Source organism: Aquarana catesbeiana, linkage group LG05 (genome assembly GCF_042186555.1).
Source record: "Aquarana catesbeiana isolate 2022-GZ linkage group LG05, ASM4218655v1, whole genome shotgun sequence".
In the NCBI taxonomy this organism is placed as follows: domain Eukaryota; kingdom Metazoa; phylum Chordata; class Amphibia; order Anura; family Ranidae; genus Aquarana; species Aquarana catesbeiana.
Window position 1 is genome coordinate 29410275 of NC_133328.1, and position 23792 is coordinate 29434066.

The window sequence follows — 23792 nt, forward strand, 5'->3', positions numbered from 1 at the left end:
AAATTGGGGGACATTTATTATAGCAAAAAGTAAAAAATATTGTTTTTTTTCAAAATTGTTGCTTTTTTTGTTTATAGCGCAAAAAATAAAAACTGCAGAGGTGATCAAATACCACCAAAAGAAAGCTGTATTTGTGGGGAAAAAAGGATGCAAATTTTGTTTGAGTACAGCATTGCATGACCGCATAATTGTCAGTTAAAGCGACGCAGTGCCAAATTGTAAAAAGTGCTCTGGTCAGGAAGGGGGTAAAATCTTCCGGGGCTAAAGTGGTTAATGAAATTTTGGCTGTATTCTCAGTAAGGTCACTGGTCTCTAGTGAATGGATGGGCTGTATTCTCAGTAAGGTCACTGGTCTCTAGTGAATGGATATGCTGCATTTTTAGTGTCCTCATTAGTCTTTAATGAAATTATAGGCTGTATTCTCAGTGATGTCACTAGTGAATGGATATGCTGTATACTCAGTAAGGTCACTGCTCTCTAGTGAATGTACAGGCTGGATTTCTATTGATATCACTAGTCTCTAGGAAATGGGTGAATGGAGACACACTGTAATATACTAATATAAATATTGCTTTGGTGGCAGAAAATGGGATTTGTATGGGAAGCGTAACGCCTGTACCTGTACATAATCATGAATAAAGTGCCTAGTGAGAAATGTAAGACAGGACACAAAAATGCACTCATAGTCCGCACAGCACCGAGTTCTCCAAGGTGAAATCGTAGTGGAATTGGGAAAAGCTCTCGTCCATATTGTAGATGGGCACAGGCTCTGGAAGTTCCTGGCAGATATTATGCAATTCTAGAACATGAGGGGCGAGGATGAAAGGGATGTCGTTGAGCAGGTCCGCCATCGCTGGGTTCCCCTCTGAGAGCTGATTGGTCAACTTGGTGGCTGCAGGATCACCTCTGTTCAGCTGCGGGTAGATAGCTGGCGGCATCTGAAAATTCAAAAAATATCACATTACCACATAAGCCCCCTTGCGACAGTTTTAGGCAATGACAAGCCCTCTTAATGGAGACATCAGGGGTCTATTAGAACCCCAATGTCTCCCCTTACCCTTCAAAGCAGCTAACCAAGCACAGGTTGTGTTTGGTTAGCTACTTTCCTAGCTTTACTAGCCAGGGAATGACAGCTCTGACATCGGAAGTGACAAAATCATTGTCGTTTCTGGGTTCATTTTTCATAGAGGAGATCAGGGAATGGATGTTCCTCCATCTCCTCCGTGCGAAGCCATCCTGGCCACTTACCGCGGTCCAGGACTCCCCAGAGGAACAGGAGAGTCCGGCAACCACCGCTGGTGGTAGCAGGAAGTCCATTCACAGCACTTTTTTTTTTTTTTGTTAAAAAATAACAAACATGTTATAAATACCTGCTCTATGCAGTGGTTTTGCTCAGAGCAGCCCGGATCCTCCTCTTCTCTGGTCCCTTTTCTGTGCTCCTGGCTCCTCCCTCCTGTTGCGTGACCTCACAGCAAGCAACTTATTAGGGGGTACCCAAGCCGCAGCTCCCTGTGTCCATTCAAACACAGAACCATGGACTGGCCCTGCCCCCTCTCTCTCCTCATTGGCTCACTGACTTTGAATTACGGCAGCAGGAGCCAATGGTGCTTCACTGCTGTCTCAGCCATTGAGGAGGGAGAGTCCCGGGCAGCCGAGTCTCTCGTGCAACATCGCTGGATCGAGATTGGTTCAAGTAAGTATTAGGGGGGCTGAGGGGCGGCTGCTGCACACAGAAGGTTTTTTTTATCTTAATGCATTAAAATAAAAAACCTTCTACCTTTACAACCACTTTAATCAAGAAACAAAGGCATTACCTGTCTGTCTAAGCAGGTGTGTAAATCGCAAGACCGGCTGTACACAAATTTCCATTGTTTGGCAAGTAAAACAATTGACATATGTGTAGTTCAAATGCATATTTACCCGTTTGCCTTTCTATCTTACGCCCTTGTCTAACTCTCCATAGTGCAGGAGCAAAAAACAGACATAAGAATTTCTTGAATCTGACATGCTTGGGAAGGCCTGGCGGCAACGAGGCACCTCTTGAAACACACACTTCCATTATTCATTGACCTTTCTTGGATTCCAAAGCTTTTAATTCTAAAAAGGCTACAGGAAGTTGGCAGGAGACCAAAAGTCAAAAAGCACTGGTTGAGCTCCCCGGCAGGCGGGTTCTACATTACCTGGTAGGGCAGACTGTAGGGGAGATCTGATGTGGGATATGGCGCTAGGCTGTTCTGGCTCTCCGTCGGAGTCTGTCCTGTAGGGAGTGCAGAGAATTAGTGTAAGGTTACTCTCATATCACTGAGATAGCTGTGCGACGATCAAGGCAGCTTACCATCCTGCAACCAGGAATGAATACAGCACTTATTTACATATAGTTATATACTCTTCTTATGTTATATAAGCTCCGATTTACATTAACTAAAGAACATTAAAAACATTGGCTGCCCCTTCTAATATTAACAAACTTACCTTTACGGTCTCAACACTCTTTCGGCTCCCTGTAAAATCGCAGCTACAGCAAGAAAGGAAATTGTGGTCCAAAGTCAGATTTTATTATTCTATAGAATGCTATTATAATTCTGGGATAAACAAGTTCATGCACAATTCAGGAGCCACAGACTACAACTTAATAGGCATTATTAAAGTGGACCTTTAAAGTGTTCTTAAACCCAGGAGCCTGCATTCACTATATCAGATCTCCCACAGTACACAGAGCATGGAAATGCAATTATTTTAGTAAATATAAACTGCTAAATACCTTTTCTCATTAGCGGTATATAGCAGTCTTGTGACTTCTATTAGTGTCTGGTAAAAGCTTGTAGGATGAGTTTTCATTCTCCTCTATCTATCTATCCTATGTGGCTGCAGGACCCCTGACCCTCTGCCTGGATGGTGCTGATTGGCCCTGTGCTGAACACATGCACCCTCCCAAAGAAAATAGAAAAAACTCTCTAGCAATACACACCACACTGAGCATGTGCAGAGTGCCCCTGTTCTATCAGAAGATGGACTGGGGACTGTGGAAGAAGGAGAGAATCAGATAAGACAGGATCAAACAGCCTTTTTACACAATGCAGAGGATTAACCACTTAGGTTCCATAGGGAGTATAACAAGCATTTTTTACTGCAAATACTGACTAATTTTACTGCTGTGGGTTTAGTAACACTTTTAAGTAACCTTACAAGTTTGCCTAAATAAATCCCTGACATGTCACAACATACAGCAGCCATACATTTTTCAAAAGTCTGTATTTGAACTCTAGTTCAGTGACTCTGCCTAAGATGAAGACATCGGTCTGCTGCAGGTAGGAAGAACCATTTCCTCAGTCTCCTCTCCCCCAGTGACCAGGCTGCAACATTGTAACTTTGTAGCAAGTTACAATGCGGGAGGCTGCTGCAGTGGCTGATCTATGTGAGACATTTGTGAACACAGCAAAGAACTGCGCAGACACCAGGATTTACACAATTGTGTCAACTCTGCATTTGCATCTCAGTCCAGGAAGTCAATGGTGGCCCTGGATGATGCCTGAACATATATGGCTTCAGGGCCATACCCACCGATCCCTGGGCCCTTTATTACGGTCCTGCAGCAGGCCACCTTCCTGCTGTCTTGGGCCCCCCCCCACGGTGGCAGAACGTCAGAGCCCAGTTGCAAGTGTGACCCTGGTAGTTCTGCCTCTAGTGTCAGCAGTTTTTTATTTTTGTTGTTTTTTTTTTTTTTTACAATTATATTGTATTTATTTTTTTACAATTTTATTTTTTATTATTTTTACATAGTTTTTAGGAACCCTATTGGGGGGCTTTGGTGAAATATCAGGGGTCTAAACAGACCCCTGATGTCTCACTTTTGAGACAGAAAAAGGGATTGAGGACAGAGTCCCTTTCTCTGCAGCCTCAGCTACACAGAATGAATTAACAGGAATAGCTCTGTACAGAGTTTCTGGTTCATTCATAAACTGAAGCATAGACAATTTACTATGCCTCAGCTATGAAAGAATTAAAAAAAAAACAGAGTCAGTGATCAGTACCAATCATTGTCTCTATTCATTAGGACAAGGAAGGGTAATGACACATTTACCGGCTCCTTCCCTGCTATCCATCCTGACAGCGCTGTGGGAGATGGGTTCAAGGAAGCACAAAGTGGCCCGGGGCAGCAGGAAAGTGATAGGGGACAGCAAGGGAAGCATGTAGAGCAGGGATATGCAATTAGCGGACCTCCAGCTGTTGCAGAACTACAAGTCCCATGAGGCATAACAAGACTCTGACAGCCACAAGCATGACACCCAAAGGCAGAGGCATGATAGGGCTTGTAGTTTTGCAACAGCTGGAGGTCCACTAATTGCATATCCCTGATGTAGAGGAACCGATGCCCTCCATTTTCCTCCTGCAAAACAGAAGCATATTTCCTGTGCCTAGGCACACTGTAGCCTCATAGCTGTATATCTGCAGTTAGATCATCTAAGGCACTGCTGCCTATGACTGCTAGTCTCAAGAGATTTGGAGTGAGATATGGTGGTCACTACTGTGCTGCTCCCTGTTCCTACTGGAGAGAAAGCTGTACCTGAAGACCTGCAGTGCAAGGATCTCCCTGCTTCTGCTTCATGAATTATGTTGATTCGTGCTTCCTCCACCTCTGCTGCTGTTCTTGGTTATTACCACCAGTCATCAAGGAGCAACTCTGACATCTACCAATATGGTTGCTTCTACCCAGAGACACGGCGAGGACGAGGCGTGGTATCTTAGATCATAAGCTCTAAACGAGCAGGGCCCTCTGATTTCTCCTCCATTGAATTGTATTGTAACTGTACCGTCTGCCCTAACGTTGTATAGCGTTGCGCAAACTCTTGGCACTATAGAAATCCTGTATATTAATAATGTTATAAAAGGGGAAAAGATCAGCTACAAGAAGCCTACGAGCAAAAATGATGATTTGTCCTTTGTCCTCTGCTTCCTCTTTTTGGGCACAGTCTCCCAAGTACAAGTCCTCTTTAAAAATGGGAAGAAAAGATCCAATACTAGATCCATTTGAAAAAAGGCAGAGGAAATGTGCTTCCACTAACTGTAGTGCAATATGTTAGCTGCACATAGTTAGGTGTACTGGGAACCTGCGGTACATACCAGGAACCTGGTAGATGTGCTGGGTAGCACCCAGAAGGTACCCAGTAAACCCAGAAGTTACCTAGTATGCCTAGAACTTACTTAGTGCACCTTAGAAGATAACCAGAACTCCTAGACCGGCCATTCTCAACCAGGGTTCCTCTAGATCAGGAGTGTCAAATTCAATTTCATTGTGGGCCGCAATAGCATTATGGTTACCCTTAAGAGGACGGTTGTCTCTTAAAGACTAGATACATGTGTCTACGCTTTAATTATATTAAATAATTGCTTATATTTGAATATTAGTGGTTTTAGTAATAACTTAAAGACTTAAGCTGTGAAGGACAGGTACAGACCAGCACGGAGCCAACTCACACTTCTGTAGCAGATGATGCAAGTCTGAAAAGGAGGGTCGCAAACGCTGGCATCATCCACAAGAGGCTTGACAGAACAGACAGAGCATGGTTTTGCCACAGTGTCCTGTCTTAGGCCCCTTTTACATGATCGGACCATTCAGGTCCGCCTGTCAGTTTTGACGGCGGACCTGAACGGGCGCTCCATGTTAGCCTATGGAGCGACAGATGTCAGCGGAGACATGTCTGCTGACATCCGACCCCATCCAATCCGCTAAAAGCAGACTGATGGCCCTACGTCCGGATCCGTCGCTGGCGGGTCGGATGAGATCTGACGAAAACGGACATGCTGTCCGTTTTCATCCGATCCCTCTATAGGCAGCAGCGGCGCCTGACAAGCCCCTCCCCGCTCAGTGAGCAGAGAGGGACCTGTCATCCGCCAGCTCAGCGGAGATCAACTGAGAGATCTCCCGCTGAGCCGGCGGACCGAGGCGGGCTCCATGAAAACGGAGTCCGCCTCGTGTGAATGAGGCCTAAGTCTTCAATAAAGTTTCTTGTGGATGACACCAGTGGTGTACCACCCTCCTTTTCAACTGGCATAGATTTGTATTAATCTCATAATTCAAAGCAGATGTCCAGAGCACTCCATCCCCTCTTACATTAGATGTAAAACCCCCTTCCCACCATCAGAAGTCAAGAATCCTCCACCCACCCTGACATCACAGTGCACACTCCTTGTGCTACTGCCATGAAGAAGATGGGAATGCAGCTGGAAAGCAGAAAGTGCAGGGTGTGGAGGAGAACCAGAAAAGTAATCAGCTGCCGGAATCTACTGAATGCTGAGACCAGAGAAGGTGGAAACAAGGGGATGCTGTGGCTGCACAGAGAGGTTCAGGATCTATAGGAGGCATTCTATCATCCTCTCTGCTGCCAACTGTTAAGACAGGGTGAAGGGGCAGAGACAAGCCTCTCCACAGCTGTATAGAGAAGCGCAGGATCTAGCAGAGGAGTTCTGCCCTCTCCTTTGCTGAAGACTAGGGGGTGCCCCAGCTGCAGGACAGGTGTGAGGGCCACATGAAATGGTCTGGAGCTCCGGATTTGGCCAGCAGGCCTGGTGTTTGACACATGTGCTCAAGAGGTCGCTTGGGGTTCCTTGAGTTGTGGCAAATTGACCCCTTATCCAATGATGCCTGCAAAGTTCTAAGTCCAACTCCACTTGGCATAGCCAGCGGCATGACCCCAAGGATCTTTTTATCCGGCGGTAAGGGTGGCATTGCAGTCACCACTGTAAGGGGACATTCTTGCCACTAACTACCAATGTAGAGGGCATTTTCCCAAAGCCCTCCCCCCAATGCACTAATCTTAGCAAGGGTCCCCTGAGACCTGAACTCTATTTCAAGGGTTCGTTGTGGTATTAGGGAGAAAGGCTGTGCTACACCATTCAATGATATTCATTCTGAAAATCTTCCTCCTGGTGTTCAATGGTGGCTCACTAAACACAGTGTAAGTGGTGGACAATGGTTCCTGTATCAGGGTTGCCAGCTCTGGTAGTCATTTCAGTTCACTTCCTTGATGAAATAAACTATGAAATACTACTTTAATATCTCTAATTATTTGAAGTATTTCACATGTTTCAGCTTAGTAAATCACGCCACTGTACATTTTACAATGTCTCCAAAAAATATTCATTATAAACACATGGTATTCCAAGAATTTTGGAAGAAGAATACAATCTGAAGGGAAAGAAAAGCTGTTTTTCATCAACCTTTCATTTATCACTATCACAAGTAACATTTTTATTATATACATTAATAAACATATAAATCGTTTGGAAATATTTTTAAAGGTATGCTCCAGACAGTCATGAAAAGGTTGAGTTTAATCTGATTCAGAGGATATGAACTACCCGCAGATTAGCTCTAATTTCTACCCTGACATTTATCTTATACACTCGGCTGCCCATCTGACCAAAATCAGATATTTATAAGGTATTCTCATGTTCTGAATGGAAGAGGTTCCCAGGCACCAGCACCACCCATAATGTATCCACTGAAGCCTATAGACTCAAGCTGGCAAGCGCCAGGGTTAACCAACAACTACACAAGTTGCCCATGTGAGGGCCGCCGTGTGTACCCGCATGGGGTTGCACAGGTGTTCCTTGCATTCCTATGCATGTATCAGTTGGGAAGCAGTGGTTGATGGACACAGCCACTGCTCCCAATTTGACATCCATGTGGGTGCACCGCCCAGAATGCAGACAGTGTGAGTCTTCAGCTTGGCTCCATCCAGGCAATATCATTGATAGGGGGGGGGGGGGCCCTCTCCCGCCCCCGATAATCGCGGTGAATCTGCCGCAGAGACCACTTTTATCTGAAAGCCAGCCGCTCGCCGTTGTTGAAAATAGCGGAGTTATGGCAGCTACCTGCTGCCAAAACAACGGTATTTAGCGTCAAAATACCGATGTACAATGATGGCGATTTGCGCTAAGTGGTTAAATATTTGTTGTTTTTGATTTTCTATTGTGAATAAAATTAGGGTTTATGAGATTTGTATATCATTGCATTATGTCAATTTTACACAGCATCCCAACTTTTTTGGAACTAGGTTTGTACACACCTACACACATTATATTACATAGTACCACCATATACAATGGAACCTTGGATTATGAGCATAATCCGTTCCAGGAGAATGCTTGTAATCCAAAGCACTTGCATATCAAAGAGAGTTTCCTCATAGAAGTCAATGGAAACAAAGATAATTCGTTCCACATTGACTTCTATTACATGCAATATCGCATGTAGCCAGAGGAGGGGGGGGGGGGCGCCGGAGAGCCTCGGAAACAGAGTATTTCTGAGTGTTTCCGAATGGCTCCGAACCGTTCCGAGTTTCCCCAGCGCCCCCACACCTCTGGCCAAATTCTGTACTACACCGCCCATTAGCTTGAATTCTGCTCTTTTTGTGAGACAACACTCACAAACCAAGTCAGAATTTAAAAAAAAAAAGGTTGCTCGTCTTTCAAAATGCTCGTTAACCGCGTTACTCGTAAACCAAGGTTCCACTGTATCTTGGTTGTGTTTCGGTTAGAAAAGAAAACACATTATAACAATGATGCTGCTATCACTTCCAATGAACATTAGGAGATAGGACTCGGCTCAGTTCTAGGACATCTGTACGGATAAGCAGAAAACACAGACTTCTCTATAAAATTGGCAGCCACAGTTCTGAGAAACTAAGCAGCCCTATTATATTAATCGTATAAAGAAAAAAAGAAAGACATTCCTTATTTTTATTTGAAAAATAACAATATGTTTTCCTTGATAAAAAGCATATGTATGTGAGAAGGGAACCAACAAATGAAAGCACCCTTTAGCTGACTCATTTATGTGTCATGAAATCATTTTTCAGTTTTGCTGATGACTAGAAATCTGATTTTGTACGGAGCTTCCATGTGCCACCTGAAGGCTGGAATCAGGCTTGCAGTACACACAGGCCGAGATAAATAGGCACAACTCTGTAATCAATAATGCATTATCAAATGCATTTTTTTTTAATGCAAGCAGTGCAAATACCTAGATTTGATTCAGTATCAGCCTGTTGTAGCCTACTGTACACAGCAAAGCTCAGAAAGAGGGAGGGAGAAGCTGCACAAAGAGTCACTAAGCACTGTTACTGTGCAAGGAGGTGAGGAGTGAGCTAATAAGAGGAGAGCCTTCGTTTCCCTGATGATGTCAGTTATGACCAAACGCGCAGAGCGGAGCTATCATTAATGACGTAACCACGCACCTCAGAACCAGGAAGTGGCTTGCCAATATTTACAGACAAGCGCTTGTGATATTTTATATTGTAAGTGGTTAGTACTTACTTTTCAATAAATCTTTATATACAGTTTTACACTATGTGGCTTTTTTGGTTCTTTTCTTGTGGTACTGTTGAGTACCTTATGTCCACCGATGAGATGCCTTAGGAGATATATTGGATCACTCAGAGGAGGCACTGCATTCCCAGTGGGGACCATATTACCATCTATGCACAGGTGACTCTTTACCACTTCAGCTCCGGAAGGTTTACTCCCTTCATGACCAGACCATTTTTTTGAGATACGGCACTGCGTTGCTTTAACTTACAATTGCGCGGTCATGCAACACTGTACCCAAATAAAATTATTTATTTCCTACAAATATAGTTTTCTTTTGGTGGTAGTTGATCACCTTTGTGATTTTTGTTTGTTGCGCTATAAACAAAAAAAGACCGACAATTTTGAAAACCCCCCCCCCCCCCCCCAAAAACAATATTTTTTACTTTGTTATAAAACATATCCGATACAAAAAAATCCTTGTTGATGAGGACAAGGGCCTCTTCCGGACAACCCTGGCCGTTGGTTGTTGGGGTCTGCGGGGGGGGCTTATCGGAATCCGGGAAACCCCTTTAATAAGGGGGCCCCCAGATCCCGGCCCCCCACCCTATGTGAATGAGTATGGGGTACATCGTACCCCTACCCATTCACCTAGGGGAAAAAAGTTTCAATAAAAAAAAAAAAAAAAAAAAAAAAAAAAAAAAAAAAAAACACTACACAGGTTTTTAAAGTAATTTAGTAGTCAGCTCCGGGGTCTTCTTCCGACTTTGGGGGTCTTCTTCCGACTCCAGGGGTCTCTCCGGCGTCTTCTCCCGGTGTCCGTTTCATCTCCACTCTCTCTGGCCTCTTCTCCTGGTGGGCGCCCCCCCCTTCCCCAAATCACCCACCCCCTTGTTGAGGGCATGCGTTCTGGTACGGCTCAGGAGGGGGATGGGGCGCTCGCTCGTCCCCACCCCCTTTCCTGACCGGCCGGGCTGCGTGCTCGGATCAGGTTCTGGTATGGATTTTGGGGGGGACCCCCACATCGTTTTTTCGGCGTAGGGTTTCCCCTTAACATTCTCGCGGCTGCGTACTGTAGTTTGTACAAAAGTCCGATGCTTTTGTGTACACGATCGGACTTTGCTCCATCGGACTTTTGTTGCCGGAAAGTTTGTGCGTTCGCACAGCCAACGAAAGTCCGATGGAAACAGAAAAAGTTTGTCCAGTGGAGTGTACACACGGTCGGATGTTGCTCCAAAACAGCTAATTTGCATGTTTGTTGTCAAAAAGTCAGATCATGTGTACGGGCCTTAAGTGACTCAAAACATATATAGCATGAATGCAATAATATTATTATAATGACTGTAAAAAAATACAAAAAATGTATATCAAAAGTTTGTGCAAATAAATGGTGACTGATTGAAGGGAATCTAGCGGTAAATCAATTTACCCCAAGTGCAAACAATATTAAGTGCTCTCCACCACCGGTTTCACAAGCTGTTCACCTCATAAAAGAGTATAATCAGCAGTTGTCCCCTCTGGGGATAATGACGACACCTGGCATATCATGGATACAAAAGACCTCCTTTGGTGAAAAGCTCATTAATTGGGTTCCAAGAACTCCCGATCGTCTTGCCCGTTAGACTTTAAATCCAAGAAAAAAGCAACATGCCTGTGGTATGATGTCAGTATGCAAACTCTGCCCCCTAGACGCGTGTCGTCAGGGCGTTGACTTTTTCAGTAAGGAGACCCCTTACTGAAGAAGTCAACGCCCTGACGACACGCATCTAGGGGACAGAGTTTGCGTACTGACGTCATACCGCAGGCTATTTCGAGATTTGGATGTTTCAATGCCTTGCAGTTTGCACAAGCTGATTGTGCCTTATTTGTGAGTGTATCCACTACTTTTTATATTATTAAATTATTTAAAACGGAGAGCACTAGATGTTGCTTTTTTCTTGCATATAAAATCTAATGGGCAAGACGATCGGGGTTCTTGGAACCCAATTAAGGAGCTTTTCAGCAAAGGAGGTCTTTTGTATCCAGAGTATGCCAGGTGTCTTCATCATTATACTACTGCTGATTTTACGCTTTTATGAGGTGAGCAGCTTGTGAAACCGGTGGTGGAGAGCACTTAATATTGTCTGCACTTGGGGTGAATTGATTTAACGCTGGATTCCCTTCAATCAGTCACCATTTATTTGCACAAACTTTGGATATACATTTTTTGTATTTTTTTTACAGTCATTATAATAATATTATTGCATTCATGCTATATATGCTTTGAGTCGCTTAGTAGCGCAGCACTGTTTTTTGGTATACATTTTTTTGCAGGTGGAGTGAAATCACTTTAAGTGACAGCAGCTAATTTATTATTAATTAATTATTTACATTGTTTTAAATTGCCCCGATTGTCTTTTTCTTATTTTATGGGCTATTTTTATTTACTTTTTTTTACTAGTAAGGGCAGCGACCAGCTATTTATAGCGGGACTGCGTACAGTCGGGACACTTACCGACACTTTTTGGGGACCAGTGAAACCAATACAGTGATCAGTGCTAAAAAATATGCACTGTCACTGCACTAAATGACAGTGGCAGGGAAGTGATTAACATCAGGGGCGATCAAAGGGTTAACTGTGTGCCTGACCAGTGTTTTACTACTGTGGGGAAGGGGTTTGTACTAGGGGAAGGCATGGATCGGTGCCCCAGCTTAGAAAAGACAGGATCCAGGTCTTCTGTAGTGACAGAACGGCGATCTGCCTTGTTTACATTAGGCAGATTGCTGTTCTGTCAGTGTACAGAGGCATCGGTGGGTACAGGGGGACTTCGAGTCCACCGTACCCGCCAATCAGCTCCTGCTGTGCCTAATCACAGCGGTAGCGGGCCAGCAGTGGCGCTCGCGCCCCAGACCCAGAAGTGCCGGATCATGTACTAGATACATGATCAAGCGCAGGAGAGCCACCTTAGCGCCGTATATATATAAAAAGAGTCTACAAGCTCTGGTAAGAGTTATATTGTACATAAGGTGATGGAGCACACATGGTGCTTTAAAGTACCCCATCATCTGTGCAGAGTAAAGGGTGTTCCCTTTGTGATCATCTTGGAACTATTTGATGTCACAGCTATTGTTTGGGGACTATCACCTTTACGTTTGAGTCTTTGGACTATTTTTTATTATTTATGTACTTGCACAATATTTAATTTTACTTATTTGCATCTATGTCATAGTCATGTATTCTGCTTTTAATAGCGTGGCACTTTTTGTACCACGATAAGAGGAGAGAGCAGAGTGACAGAGACAGGCTCATGAGTGTGCTGCTTCTTCTTTCACTGCCCAGTCACAGGGAAGATTTGGGGAAGGCGACTTGTGTGTAAAACTGAAACTGCAGCAGAAAAAGATCAGGTCCCTTCTCGCAACTGAACAGGGCGGTGCAGTGTGACTGAGCTGTGTGAATTTCAGGAATAGATACACAGAATTACAAATCTTTTGGCAGGTCAAACAGCTTTCATATACTACATGTATTAAAAAAGCCCCCCCAACAGCACATACTTTTTCTTTGCTCCCTTGCAGCTCCATTCAGCAGATGGAGGTGAGCAATAAAAGCACTTTGCAGACTCAGGGCCGCTCTAGTCTGAAGCAGAAATGTGTTTTCCCCCCATGCAGTGGGGCTGTACCGGCACTGCATGGGTTAACTGCTTGTGGTTTTTTTTTCTACCATAGAGGATTGCCGAGATATACTCACCTAAGCCGCCGATCCTTCCAGTGCAAAACCGGTCCCTGCCGCTCCTGCCGCTAGCAATACGATAAAAAGCATTCTGTGTGCAGCAGCCCCCTGCCACCCCCAGCCGCGCCTAATACTTACCTGAGCCTCATCTCTATCCAGCGATGTCCACGAGTGCCTCGGCCATCTGGAAATCTCCCTTCCTGAATGGCTGAGACACAGCAGCGGCACCACTGGCTGCCGTTGCTGCCAATCAAACTCAGTTAGCCAATCAGGAGAGAGAGGGGGCGGGCCGAACCGTGGGTCCATGTCTAAATGGAAACACAGAGCTGCAGCTCGGCGTGAGTGCCCCCATAGAAAGCTGCTCGCTGTGGGGGCACTCAACAGGAGGGAGGGGCCAGGAGCTCCAGCCAGGGACCCGAGAAAAGGAGGCGTCAGGCTGCTCTGTGCAAAACCATTACACAAAACAGGTAAGTATAACATGTTTGTTATTTTAATAGAAAAAAAAAAAATGAGACTTTAGTATCACTTTGAGGAAGTATATGCTGCTGAGGAGAGGCGGATTCCCTGCTTCTGTAAATCACAGGTTTGCTTAAGGCCCCCTTGCTCAGCGGGGGGATTGATCCCCATTGATCCCCTTTGAGCCGGACGCTCACTGTGCAGGGATGGACCTGTCAGAGCTCCGCTCTCCTCTATGGGGGATCGGATGAAAACGGACCACCTGTCCGTATACATCCGATCCGCCAGACGGATGGAAAATAGGGTTTCCATCCGTTTGGATTCAGCGAATCGGAGCGGATCGGATGTCAGCGGACATGTCACCTCTGACATCCGTCGCTCCATAGAACTGTATGGAGCGTCCGTTCAGGTCTGAACCCTGAACGGTCCGCCCGCGTGAAAGGGGCCTTAGGGTGATCACATACACTGATCAGCAATAACATTATGATGACCCTCCTAACGTTGATTAGGTCAACCCTTCTGCCCCCTCTTGATGCCAAAACAACCCTGACCTGTTGAGACATGGATGCCACTAGACCTCTGAAATGAGGTTGTATTATCTGGCACCAAAGCAGTAGCAGATCCTTTAACTCAAGCTCAGTCGATTGCTTTAAAAAAGGCCTGGATTCTTTCCTAAATGTACATAATATAACTGGACACTGACATTAATAGGTAAAGTTGATCCAGGGAATATCCGATTGCCTCTTGGGGGATCAGGAAGGAATTTTTTTCCCCTGCTGTAGCAAATTGGATCATTCTTTGCTGGAGTTTTTCGCCTTCCTCTGGATCAACTGTGAGTATAGGATTTTGTATATGGGATTGTATGATTTTTTTTTTGGTTGAACTAGATGGACTTGTGTCTTTTTTCAACCTAACTATGTAACTATGCAAGTCCTGTAAGTTGTGGGGTTGGGCCTCCATGGATCGGACTTCCAGCACATCCCACAGATGCTCGATGGATTGAGAGCTGGAGAATTTTGAGTCGACACCTCAAACTGGTTGTGTTCTTTCTTCATTCATTCTTGAACCATTTTTGCAGTAGGGCAGGGTGCATTATCCTGCTGAAAGAGGCCACTGCCATCAGGGAATATTGTTTCCATAAAGGGCGGGTACTTCATCAACGTTTGGGTAGGTGGTACCATCCACGTGAGCAGCAGGACCCAAGGATTCCCAGCAGAACATTGTTCAGAACATCAGGCTGCCTCCCCCGGCTTGTCTTCTTCCCATACTTCATCCTGGTGCCATCTCTTCCCAGGCAAGTGACGCACATGCATCCGCCCATCCACATGATGTAAAAGAAAGCGTGATTCATAAGACCAGTCCACCTTCTTACATTACTCCGTGGTCCAATTACGATGCTCATGTGCCCATTGTAGTGGTTTTCTTTTTTTTTTTTTTTTAGATTTTTCTCTTTACTTTGTTTTTCACCTTTTTTGTCTTGCATGTCCTCGTTTTCCTGAAGGCAGTGATAATATAGCCCTGGCTGTACTGATTATATATATATTTATATTCACACACACACACAAACTTTAATGACATCCCAGTCTTAGTCCGTAGGGTTCAATAATGGGTTGGCCGACCCTTTGCAGGTATAACAGCTTCAACTCTTCTGGGAAGGCTGTCCACAAGGTTTAGGAGTGTGTCTATGGGAACATTTGACCATTCTTCCAGAAGCGCATTTGTGAGGTCAGGCACTGATGTTGGACAAGAAGGTCTGGCTCACAGTCTCCACTCTAATTCATCCCAAAGGTGTTCTATTGGATTGAGGTCAGGACTCTGTGCAGGCCAGTCAAGTTTCAACCACCCAAAACTCACTCATCCATATCTTTATAGACCTTGCTTTGCGCACTGGTCCAAATCATTTGGTGGACGGGGGATTATGGTGTGGGGGTTTTCAGGGGTTGGGTTTGGCCCCTTAGTTCCAGTAAAGCGAACTCTTAAGGCATCAGCACACCAAGACATTTTGGACAATTTCATGCTTCCAAATTTGTGGGAACAGTTTGGGGATGGCCCCAACATGAATGCACACCAGTGCACAAAGCAAGGTCCATAAAGACATGGATGAACAAGTTTGGGGTGGAGGAACTTGACTGGCCTGCACAGAGTCCTGACATCAACCTGATAGAAAACCTTTGGGATAAATTAGAGCGGAGACTGCGATCCAGGCCTTCTCGTCCAACATCAGTGCCTGACCTCACAATTGCGCTTCTAAACCTTGTGGACAGCCTTCCCAGAAGAGTTGAACCCTTTTTTAGTTACAAAGGGTGGGCCAACTCAATATTGAACCCTACGGACTAAGACTGGGATGCCATTAAAGTTCATGTGTATGTAAAGGCAGGTGTCCCAATACTTTTGGTAACATAGCGTAAACTGCGAGCTCTCACAGTAATGTCATACTGCACAAGTACTAGATGAAATATACGAAGTCATGTGCTTCATCTCGCTCATGTGTCGGACAATCATTTCCTGGGGGGAGAATAAAAATCTCCCACTGAGAGGAGGTTCTGTGGAGCTTTATGGACCAAAAACTATCACTACCCAGATATATGAACGGCCTTACTGTGAAATACTTACCCTTCTGGAGAAAATGCTGGTCTGGCCTCCCTCCTGTGCTTATCACATCAGCAAAATTCTAGGCATTTAATCACATGATCTGACATAAGAGAATCCGTCTTCTTCTGCACTCACAATGTGTACAATACGGTTATAATATCTGTCACCGATCAAAGAAAGAAACTGCAATAAGATACAGCTTTACTTGAGCCTCTAGGGAATTTCTAATGAAGGACTCTCCTTGAATTTGCACTTTGCAAGTAGAAAATGCACAGCATACAGACCCATGTCATTTTATGTCAGTCATTCAAAGGAGCCTCCAGAGACGCAGCTAAACTAAACTCCGATTTCAGCTCCACCCCAGATGAAGATACCCACTTCTAGCCCTGGACTGCCTTCTGAGCTCCAACCCAGCTCCAGGCCATAAAGCCTCTCTAAAGCTCCGGAATGTCTCTTTACTGTACATGAAACCTAAACCTTGACGTGTTTCCATTTATTCTTTACTGAGAATAGCTGCAAGGCTGCCCTCTACTGGTCAAAAAACAATATGCAAAGAATCTGATCTCTTTCCTCAATGCTAAAGGAGTTGTAAAGGCACAAGGTTTTTTTTACCTTCATGCATGAAGGTAAAAAACCTTCTGTGTTCAGCAGCCCCCCCCCACAACCAACCCCTAATACTTACCTGAGCCCATCTCGATCCAGCGATGTCCACGAGAGCCTTGCCTCTCCGGGGACTCGCGCTCCTGATTGGCTTTTGGCAGGTGCGGGAGGCATTGGCTCCCACTACTGTTAATCACAGCCAATGAGGAGAGGGAAGGGACAGGGCCGAGCCATTGCTCCATGTGTGAATGGACACACAGAGCCGTGGCTCGCTCAATGATAACAAACGTTTATTATCTAACATAATACAAAAAGGGAGATTATGTGGTCAGAGATCGGTGTCAAATTTTACACAAGATATGGCACCAACATCCCGTTTAGAGGAAAAGAGAACATATAAGAGAAATGGGACTTTAAAGGTGCAAATCATACAAAACAACAAAATATATAAAAAGAAAAATATATACAAATTTTATTAAATGAACTACATCAATAAAAGCAATACATGCAGTATACTCATGGCCATGAATGTATGCAAAGCATTATATAAATGACAATGGTTTACTGTAATCACATTCTGGTTTTTCTACATGTTTCGCCGTATGGCTTCTTCAGGAAAGAACTGTTTTCATTGCACTAAAGTTGTCGAAATACAGGTCTCAATATTTAAAGAACCTTCACGTGCTTTCCTATTAAAAACTGACCACAGTAGGCATGACAGCACAGTGTGGTCAGTTCCCTAGATGTGCTGAGAATTCAGCCTGCTCTCCTCCAATGATTAGACTTGTCCTGACACACCCTTCCTGCACAGCATGTTACTGGGAAGCTCAGTGTGCTGTTGCTTCTCCTGCCCCAGCTCTTATGCAGCTGAGAACAGAGGCACAGTGATCACTTCTACAAAAGCGAAAAAAAAAAAAAAAAAAAAAAAAAAAAAAAAAAAAGGTATTTACAGCGCATACCCCTTGAAATTTTCCACATTTTGTCATGTTACAACCAAATACGTATTTTATGTGATAGACCAAACACAAAATGGCACATAAGCAGGGTTAGGTTATAAAAAAAATATCCCAAGCTTTGAACATCTCACGGAGCTCTGTTCAATCCATCATCGGAAAATGGAAAGAATATGGCACAGCTGCAAACCTACCAAGACATGGCCGTCCACCTAAACTGACAGGCCGGGCAAGGAGAACATTAATCAGAGAAGAGCCAAGAGGTCCATGGTAACTCTGGAGGAGCTGCAGAGATCCACAGCTCAGGTGGGAGAATCTGTCCACAGGACAACTATTAGTGGCGCTCTCCACAAATCTGACCTTTATGGAAGAGTGGCAAGAAGAAAGACATTGGTGAAAGAAAGTCATAAGAAGTCCTGTTTGCAGTTTGCAAGAAGCCATGTGGGGGACACAACAAAAATGTGGAAGAAGGTGCTCTGGTCAGATGAGACCAAAATTGAACTTTTTGGCCTAAAACAGTGGTTCTCAACTCCAGTCCTCAGGGCCCCCCAACAGGCCAGGTTTGCAAGATAGCTGAAATACATCACAGGTGATATCACTTGCTGCTCAGTGATTGCAGTATTCTAGTCTGCAACTCCCCAAGGTAATACTTAAAATCTGGCCTGTTGGTGGGTCCCGAGGACTGGAGTTGAGAACCACTGGCCTAAAAGCAAAACGCTATGTGTGGCGGTAAACTGACACTGCACATCACCCTGAACACACCAATCCCCACCGTGAAACATGGTGGTGGCAGCATCATGTTGTGGGGATGCTATTCTTCAGAGAACAGGGAAGATGTTCAGAGTTGATGGGAAGGGTCTGCAAAAGACTTGAGACTGGGGCGGAGGTTCACCTTCCAGCAGGACAACGACCCTAAACATACAGCCAGAGCTACAATGGAATGGTTTAGGTCAAAGCATATTCATGGGTTAGAATGGCCCAGTCACAGTCCAGACCTAAATCACATTGAGAATCTGTAGCAAGAATTGAAAATTGCTGTTCACAGACACTCTCCATCCAATCTGACAGAGCTGGAGCTATTTTGCAAAAAAGAATGGGCAAAAATGTCCCTCTCTAGATGTGCAAAGCTGGTAGAGACATCCCCAAAAAGACTTGCAGCTGTAATTGCAGTGAAAGGCGGTTCTACAAAGTATTGATTCAGGGGGGCTGAATACAAATGTACCCCACACTTTTCACATATTTATTTGTATATTTTTAAAAACCATTTATCATTTTTCTTCCACTTCACAATTATGTGCCACTTTGTGTTGGTCGATCACATAAAATCCCAATAAATACATTTACGTTTTTGTTTGTAACATGACAAAATGTGGAAAATTTCAGGGGGTATGAATACTTTTTCAAGGCACTGTATAATGGGACTAGACATATTGCTCTTTGTTTTCGTTTAATGTGGTCAAGAAGTGGACTTCTTTCATGCCTTTTAGTTAAGCCCCCAAATGCAAGGCTTCTGGTCACAGGTGCGCCAATTTATTGAGTTGGCTATGGATCTCCCAAGTATTCAGTGCCCGCGGGTCTGTCTGATGGGGCTGATGGAGGACCTACTGGTTAGCTCTCATACCAAAAAACGACTACGTATACTTTACTTTTACACCAACACAAGTATTTTAATCACCTGGAAGAAATCCTTTCCACCAACCTCGGAGTGGAAACCGCTAATCAATTCTGCTCTCCCAATGAACCAACATGCATACATTACTAGAAGGTCTCCAAAAAGTTTTGAGAACATTTGGGGGTCTTGGACCAACTTATCAGTACTATTTAACCCAGCTGGGCTCCTGTTAGACCAGGTCTTATTATGTATACTCTTTTCAGACAGCTGGATATTATATAACCAGGCTGCACTTTGTAATGGATATACTGTACTGTATATGTGAATTGCACAGGAGTGTAAAAAGATGTAAAAGTTTATGGTTATGATACTTGTGTTTTGTAAAATTTAGAAATTCAATAAACACCATCTTAAAAAAAAACAAAAAAAAAAACAAAAAAAACAAACAACGGGGTACAACTTCTGCTACCAATACCAATGGCAGAGCACTAATCCTCTCACTGACACTAACAATGGAGCACTATTCCTCTCACTGATACCAACAATGGAGCACTATTCCTCTCACTGATACCAACAATGGGGCACTATTCCTCTCACTGATACCAACAATGGGGCACTATTCCTCTCACTGATACCAACAATGGGGCACTATTCCTCTCACTGATACCAACAATGGGGCACTATTCCACTCACTGATACCAACAATGGGGCACTATTCCACTCACTGATACCAACAATGGGGCACTATTCCACTCACTGATACCAACAATGGGGCACTATTCCTCTCACTGATACCAACAATGGGGCACTATTCCTCTCACTGATACCAACAAAGGGGCACTATTCCTCTCACTGATACCAACAAAGGGGCACTATTCCTCTCACTGATACCAACAAAGGGGCACTATTCTCTAAGAAGGATGCAAACCATTTTAGACTAGAATCTGTGGCTCCTGCTACTTCTGTGAGGCGGACAAGTAGAGTATTGTGGTCCACTGTATCAAATGCTCCACTGAGGTCTAACAGTACTAGGAGGCATGATTCTCCATCATCTGCTGCTTCGAGGGCATCAACCCATATTTTTAGAAGTGCGGTTTCTGTGCCATGGCCTGGGCGGAAGCCTGATTGTAGAGTGTCCAGAAGTTGATGCGTGTCTAGGAGGAATAGTGCCCCTTTGTTGGTATCAGTGAGAGGAATAGTGCCCCTTTGTTGGTATCAGTGAGAGGAATAGTGCCCCATTGTTGGTATCAGTGAGTGGAATAGTGCCCCATTGTTGGTATCAGTGAGAGGAATAGTGCCCCATTGTTGGTATCAGTGAGAGGAATAGTGCTCCATTGTTGGTATCAGTGAGAGGAATAGTGCCCCATTGTTGGTATCAGTGAGAGGAATAGTGCCCCATTGTTGGTATCAGTGAGTGGAATAGTGCCCCATTGTTCCTATTCCTCTCACTGATACCAACAATGGAGCACTATTCATCTCACTGACACCAACAATGGGGCACTATTCCTCTCACTGACACCAACAATGGGGCACTATTCCTCTCACTGACACCAACAAAGGAGTACTATTCCTCTCACTGATACCAACAATGGGGCACTATTCCTCTCACTGATACCAACAATGGGGCACTATTCCTCTCACTGATACCAACAATGGGGCACTATTCCTCCTAGACACGCATCAACTTCTGGACACTCTACAATCAGGCTTCCGCCCAGGCCATGGCACAGAAACCGCACTTCTAAAAATATGGGTTGATGCCCTCGAAGCAGCAGATGATGGAGAATCATGCCTCCTAGTACTGTTAGACCTCAGTGGAGCATTTGATACAGTGGACCACAATACTCTACTTGTCCGCCTCACAGAAGTAGCAGGAGCCACAGATTCTAGTCTAAAATGGTTTGCATCCTTCTTAGAGAATCGCTCTCAGACAGTGAAACTAGGAACATTCACCTCTGAAACCCGAACAATCTCCTGTGGAGTCCCTCAGGGTTCACTCCTGTCACCAGTGCTATTCAACATCTACATCCGCCCTCTCCTCAAAATCATCAAAAAAAAAATCAGACCTCTGCTTCCACTCATACGCTGACAACACCTAAATCTACTTTCGCATCACCGGACAAAAAGGCCACCATCAGCAATTAGAGAAATGCCTCACTTTGATAGATGACTGGATGACCATTAGTTCCCTCAAACTCAACGGATCAAAACCAGAACTTCTTTCTCCTACACGCTAACCAAAATCCCAAAACCAAGACTCCATGGACACCTCCCACCATCTTTGGACAGACCATCTCCCCGAGCACCAAAGCCAAGAGTCTCGGAGTTATCTTTGACTCAGAAATGACAATGGATGCACAAATAGGATCAGTAGTTAGCGGATCTCACCATCTCCTCCGCCTGCTACGCAGACTTATTCCCTTCATCCCAGAAGAGGACAAAGCAGCAGTAGTTGGAACAATCATCATCAATTCCCGACTTGACTACGCAAACTCGCTCTACATAGGATTACCCCAATATCAGCCTACAGGCCATCCAAAACGCGGCGGCAAGACTGCTAACAGGAAAAAAACCCTGGGAGTCCATCTCCCCATCCCTGAGGAGCCTACATTGGCTAACCGTAAAGAATCGGATCACATTCAAGACCCTCTGCCTCACCCACAAATACATACAAGGTAACACCCCTCAATACCTCCGAGAGAAAACAAAACACTACACACCCAATCGCAATCTGCGATCATCTAACCAAAACCTCCTCCTCATTCCCAAATACCGCTACAAAGCAAAGGGAGAACAAAGATTCGCAGTCCAGGGACCTCGGCAATAGAACACTCTTCCTACTCACATCCGCATGGAAGGAAACCATCTGGCCTTCAGGAAAAGACTCAAGACCTACCTCTTCTAAGAAGATGACAGCACAAAACGCATCAGCGCCTTGAGGCGATTCAGTTCGCATTTGCAGCGCTTTACAAATCCATCATTCATTCATTCCTCTCACGGATACCAAATACAGGACGCTGGAGTTGATTTACTAAAACTGGAGAGTGCAAAATCTGGTGCAGCTCTGCACAGAAACCAATCAGCTTCCATCTTTTTTTTTTTGTCTTGTTTTTGTCAAAGCTTAATTGAACAAGCTGAAGTTAGAAGCTGATTGGCTACCGTGCAGAGCTTCCCCCGGATTTTGCACTCTTCATTTTTTTTTTTTTTAAATCAAACAAGGTTTTATTGAATAATTGGTGCATACATAAAATGGTTACGGTAGCATGTTGACGCTGTAACAATATGACAATTGTTATAACTTGAATAAAAAAAAAAGAAATAACATTAAGTGCAAACATATCTGGCGTGTAGTGATATTCACGATACATATATTTGGCTTTAATAGACTATCCATCTATACTTATAACTATGAAATCACTCTATGATCATATAATTACATTAGACACAGGTAGAAGATTCTTGAAGCCATGCACTCTTCATTTTTAGTAAATCAACCCCACTATTCCTCCCACTGACACCAACCATGGGGCAACTGATACCAGCAATGGGTCACTATTCCTCCCACTGATGGGATCCTTCTGAAAATACTACTTGCCTGGCTATCTCTGCTTTTGTCCCCTTCTAAGTCTCCAGCTCAAAATCAGCATGTAACCCAGTGAAGCCAGAACTGCTGATCAATAGACTTTCTCAGGGGCAGTGCCTTGAAGCAGTGGATCAGCATGGCAGATATACACACTGAATACATGTAGGCAGTATTAATAGATCATCAGGTTGGATTGTACATGTGTAGGGATGTGTGATGTGCAAAGAGCCATAAAGGTAACACAATGCATCCATCCAGGATCTACTCACCCAGGAAGACAAACCCATCGGACTCTTTGTCCTGTGTTGGGCTCTTCTTGGCCTCTTGACCTTTCCTGAAGAAGTTGAACATCTCTGGGATATTATATTGGCCTCTTATCTACAGCGGAAGGGAAAGGGAGGCTGTTATTTCTCTTCCAGGTCAGTAAAAGAAGTTTTCAAAAGTCTGACAGGCAGATGTGGAACACAAAGTGAGAGCCACTAAAGTACCAGCAGCATTCTCACCAAGGGCCGTTTCACATATGTGTGCGGTTAGTTTTGGCGCTCTACCATTAAACTCTATTAGAACGTGTGGTTTGATGAAAGAGCATCAAAGTCCTGCATGCTGCAACTTTGATACAGTTTCATCAAAACATGCGTTCTAATATAGTTCAATGGGAAATTTTCCTCTCGTGGGACTTTAAAAGGCAGGAGTCTTCAAACAATAATTGAATCAAAAATATAAATTTATTACAAAAAGTTAAAACCTGACAAATATAAAAGAGATGGGTGCAAATAGGGTCAGATGGTAGCAAAGAGAGTAGGTGTATATCTGGTACAACGATACTGAAAAACACCAAACACAACTGTCCAAGCAATGGGCGGAGACAGGAAGGCCCGACGCGTTTCAAGGTTGTAAGTAATGAAACCTCTTCTTCAGGGACTGATGGTGAGGTGTGAATATAGTTCAATGGTAGAGCGATTAAAAGCGTGTGCAAAACGT

General features: G+C 44.3%; 1 protein-coding gene across 1 annotated transcript in view; it reads right to left on the reverse strand.

Annotated features, from left to right (window-relative positions):
• Positions 1 to 208: 208 nt before the first annotated feature.
• UMAD1 (UBAP1-MVB12-associated (UMA) domain containing 1) overlaps positions 209 to 23792 on the reverse strand; it is a 29179-nt gene continuing 5595 nt past the window's right edge. Inside the window, exons 2-4 of the mRNA XM_073629549.1 lie at positions 23081 to 23189; positions 2181 to 2257; positions 209 to 938 (exon numbers count right to left, since the gene is read on the reverse strand). Of these exons, the coding sequence (XP_073485650.1) occupies positions 681 to 938; positions 2181 to 2257; positions 23081 to 23162 (417 nt within the window). The 5' untranslated portion in view covers positions 23163 to 23189 and the 3' untranslated portion in view covers positions 209 to 680. The remainder of the gene's footprint in view (positions 939 to 2180; positions 2258 to 23080; positions 23190 to 23792) is intronic.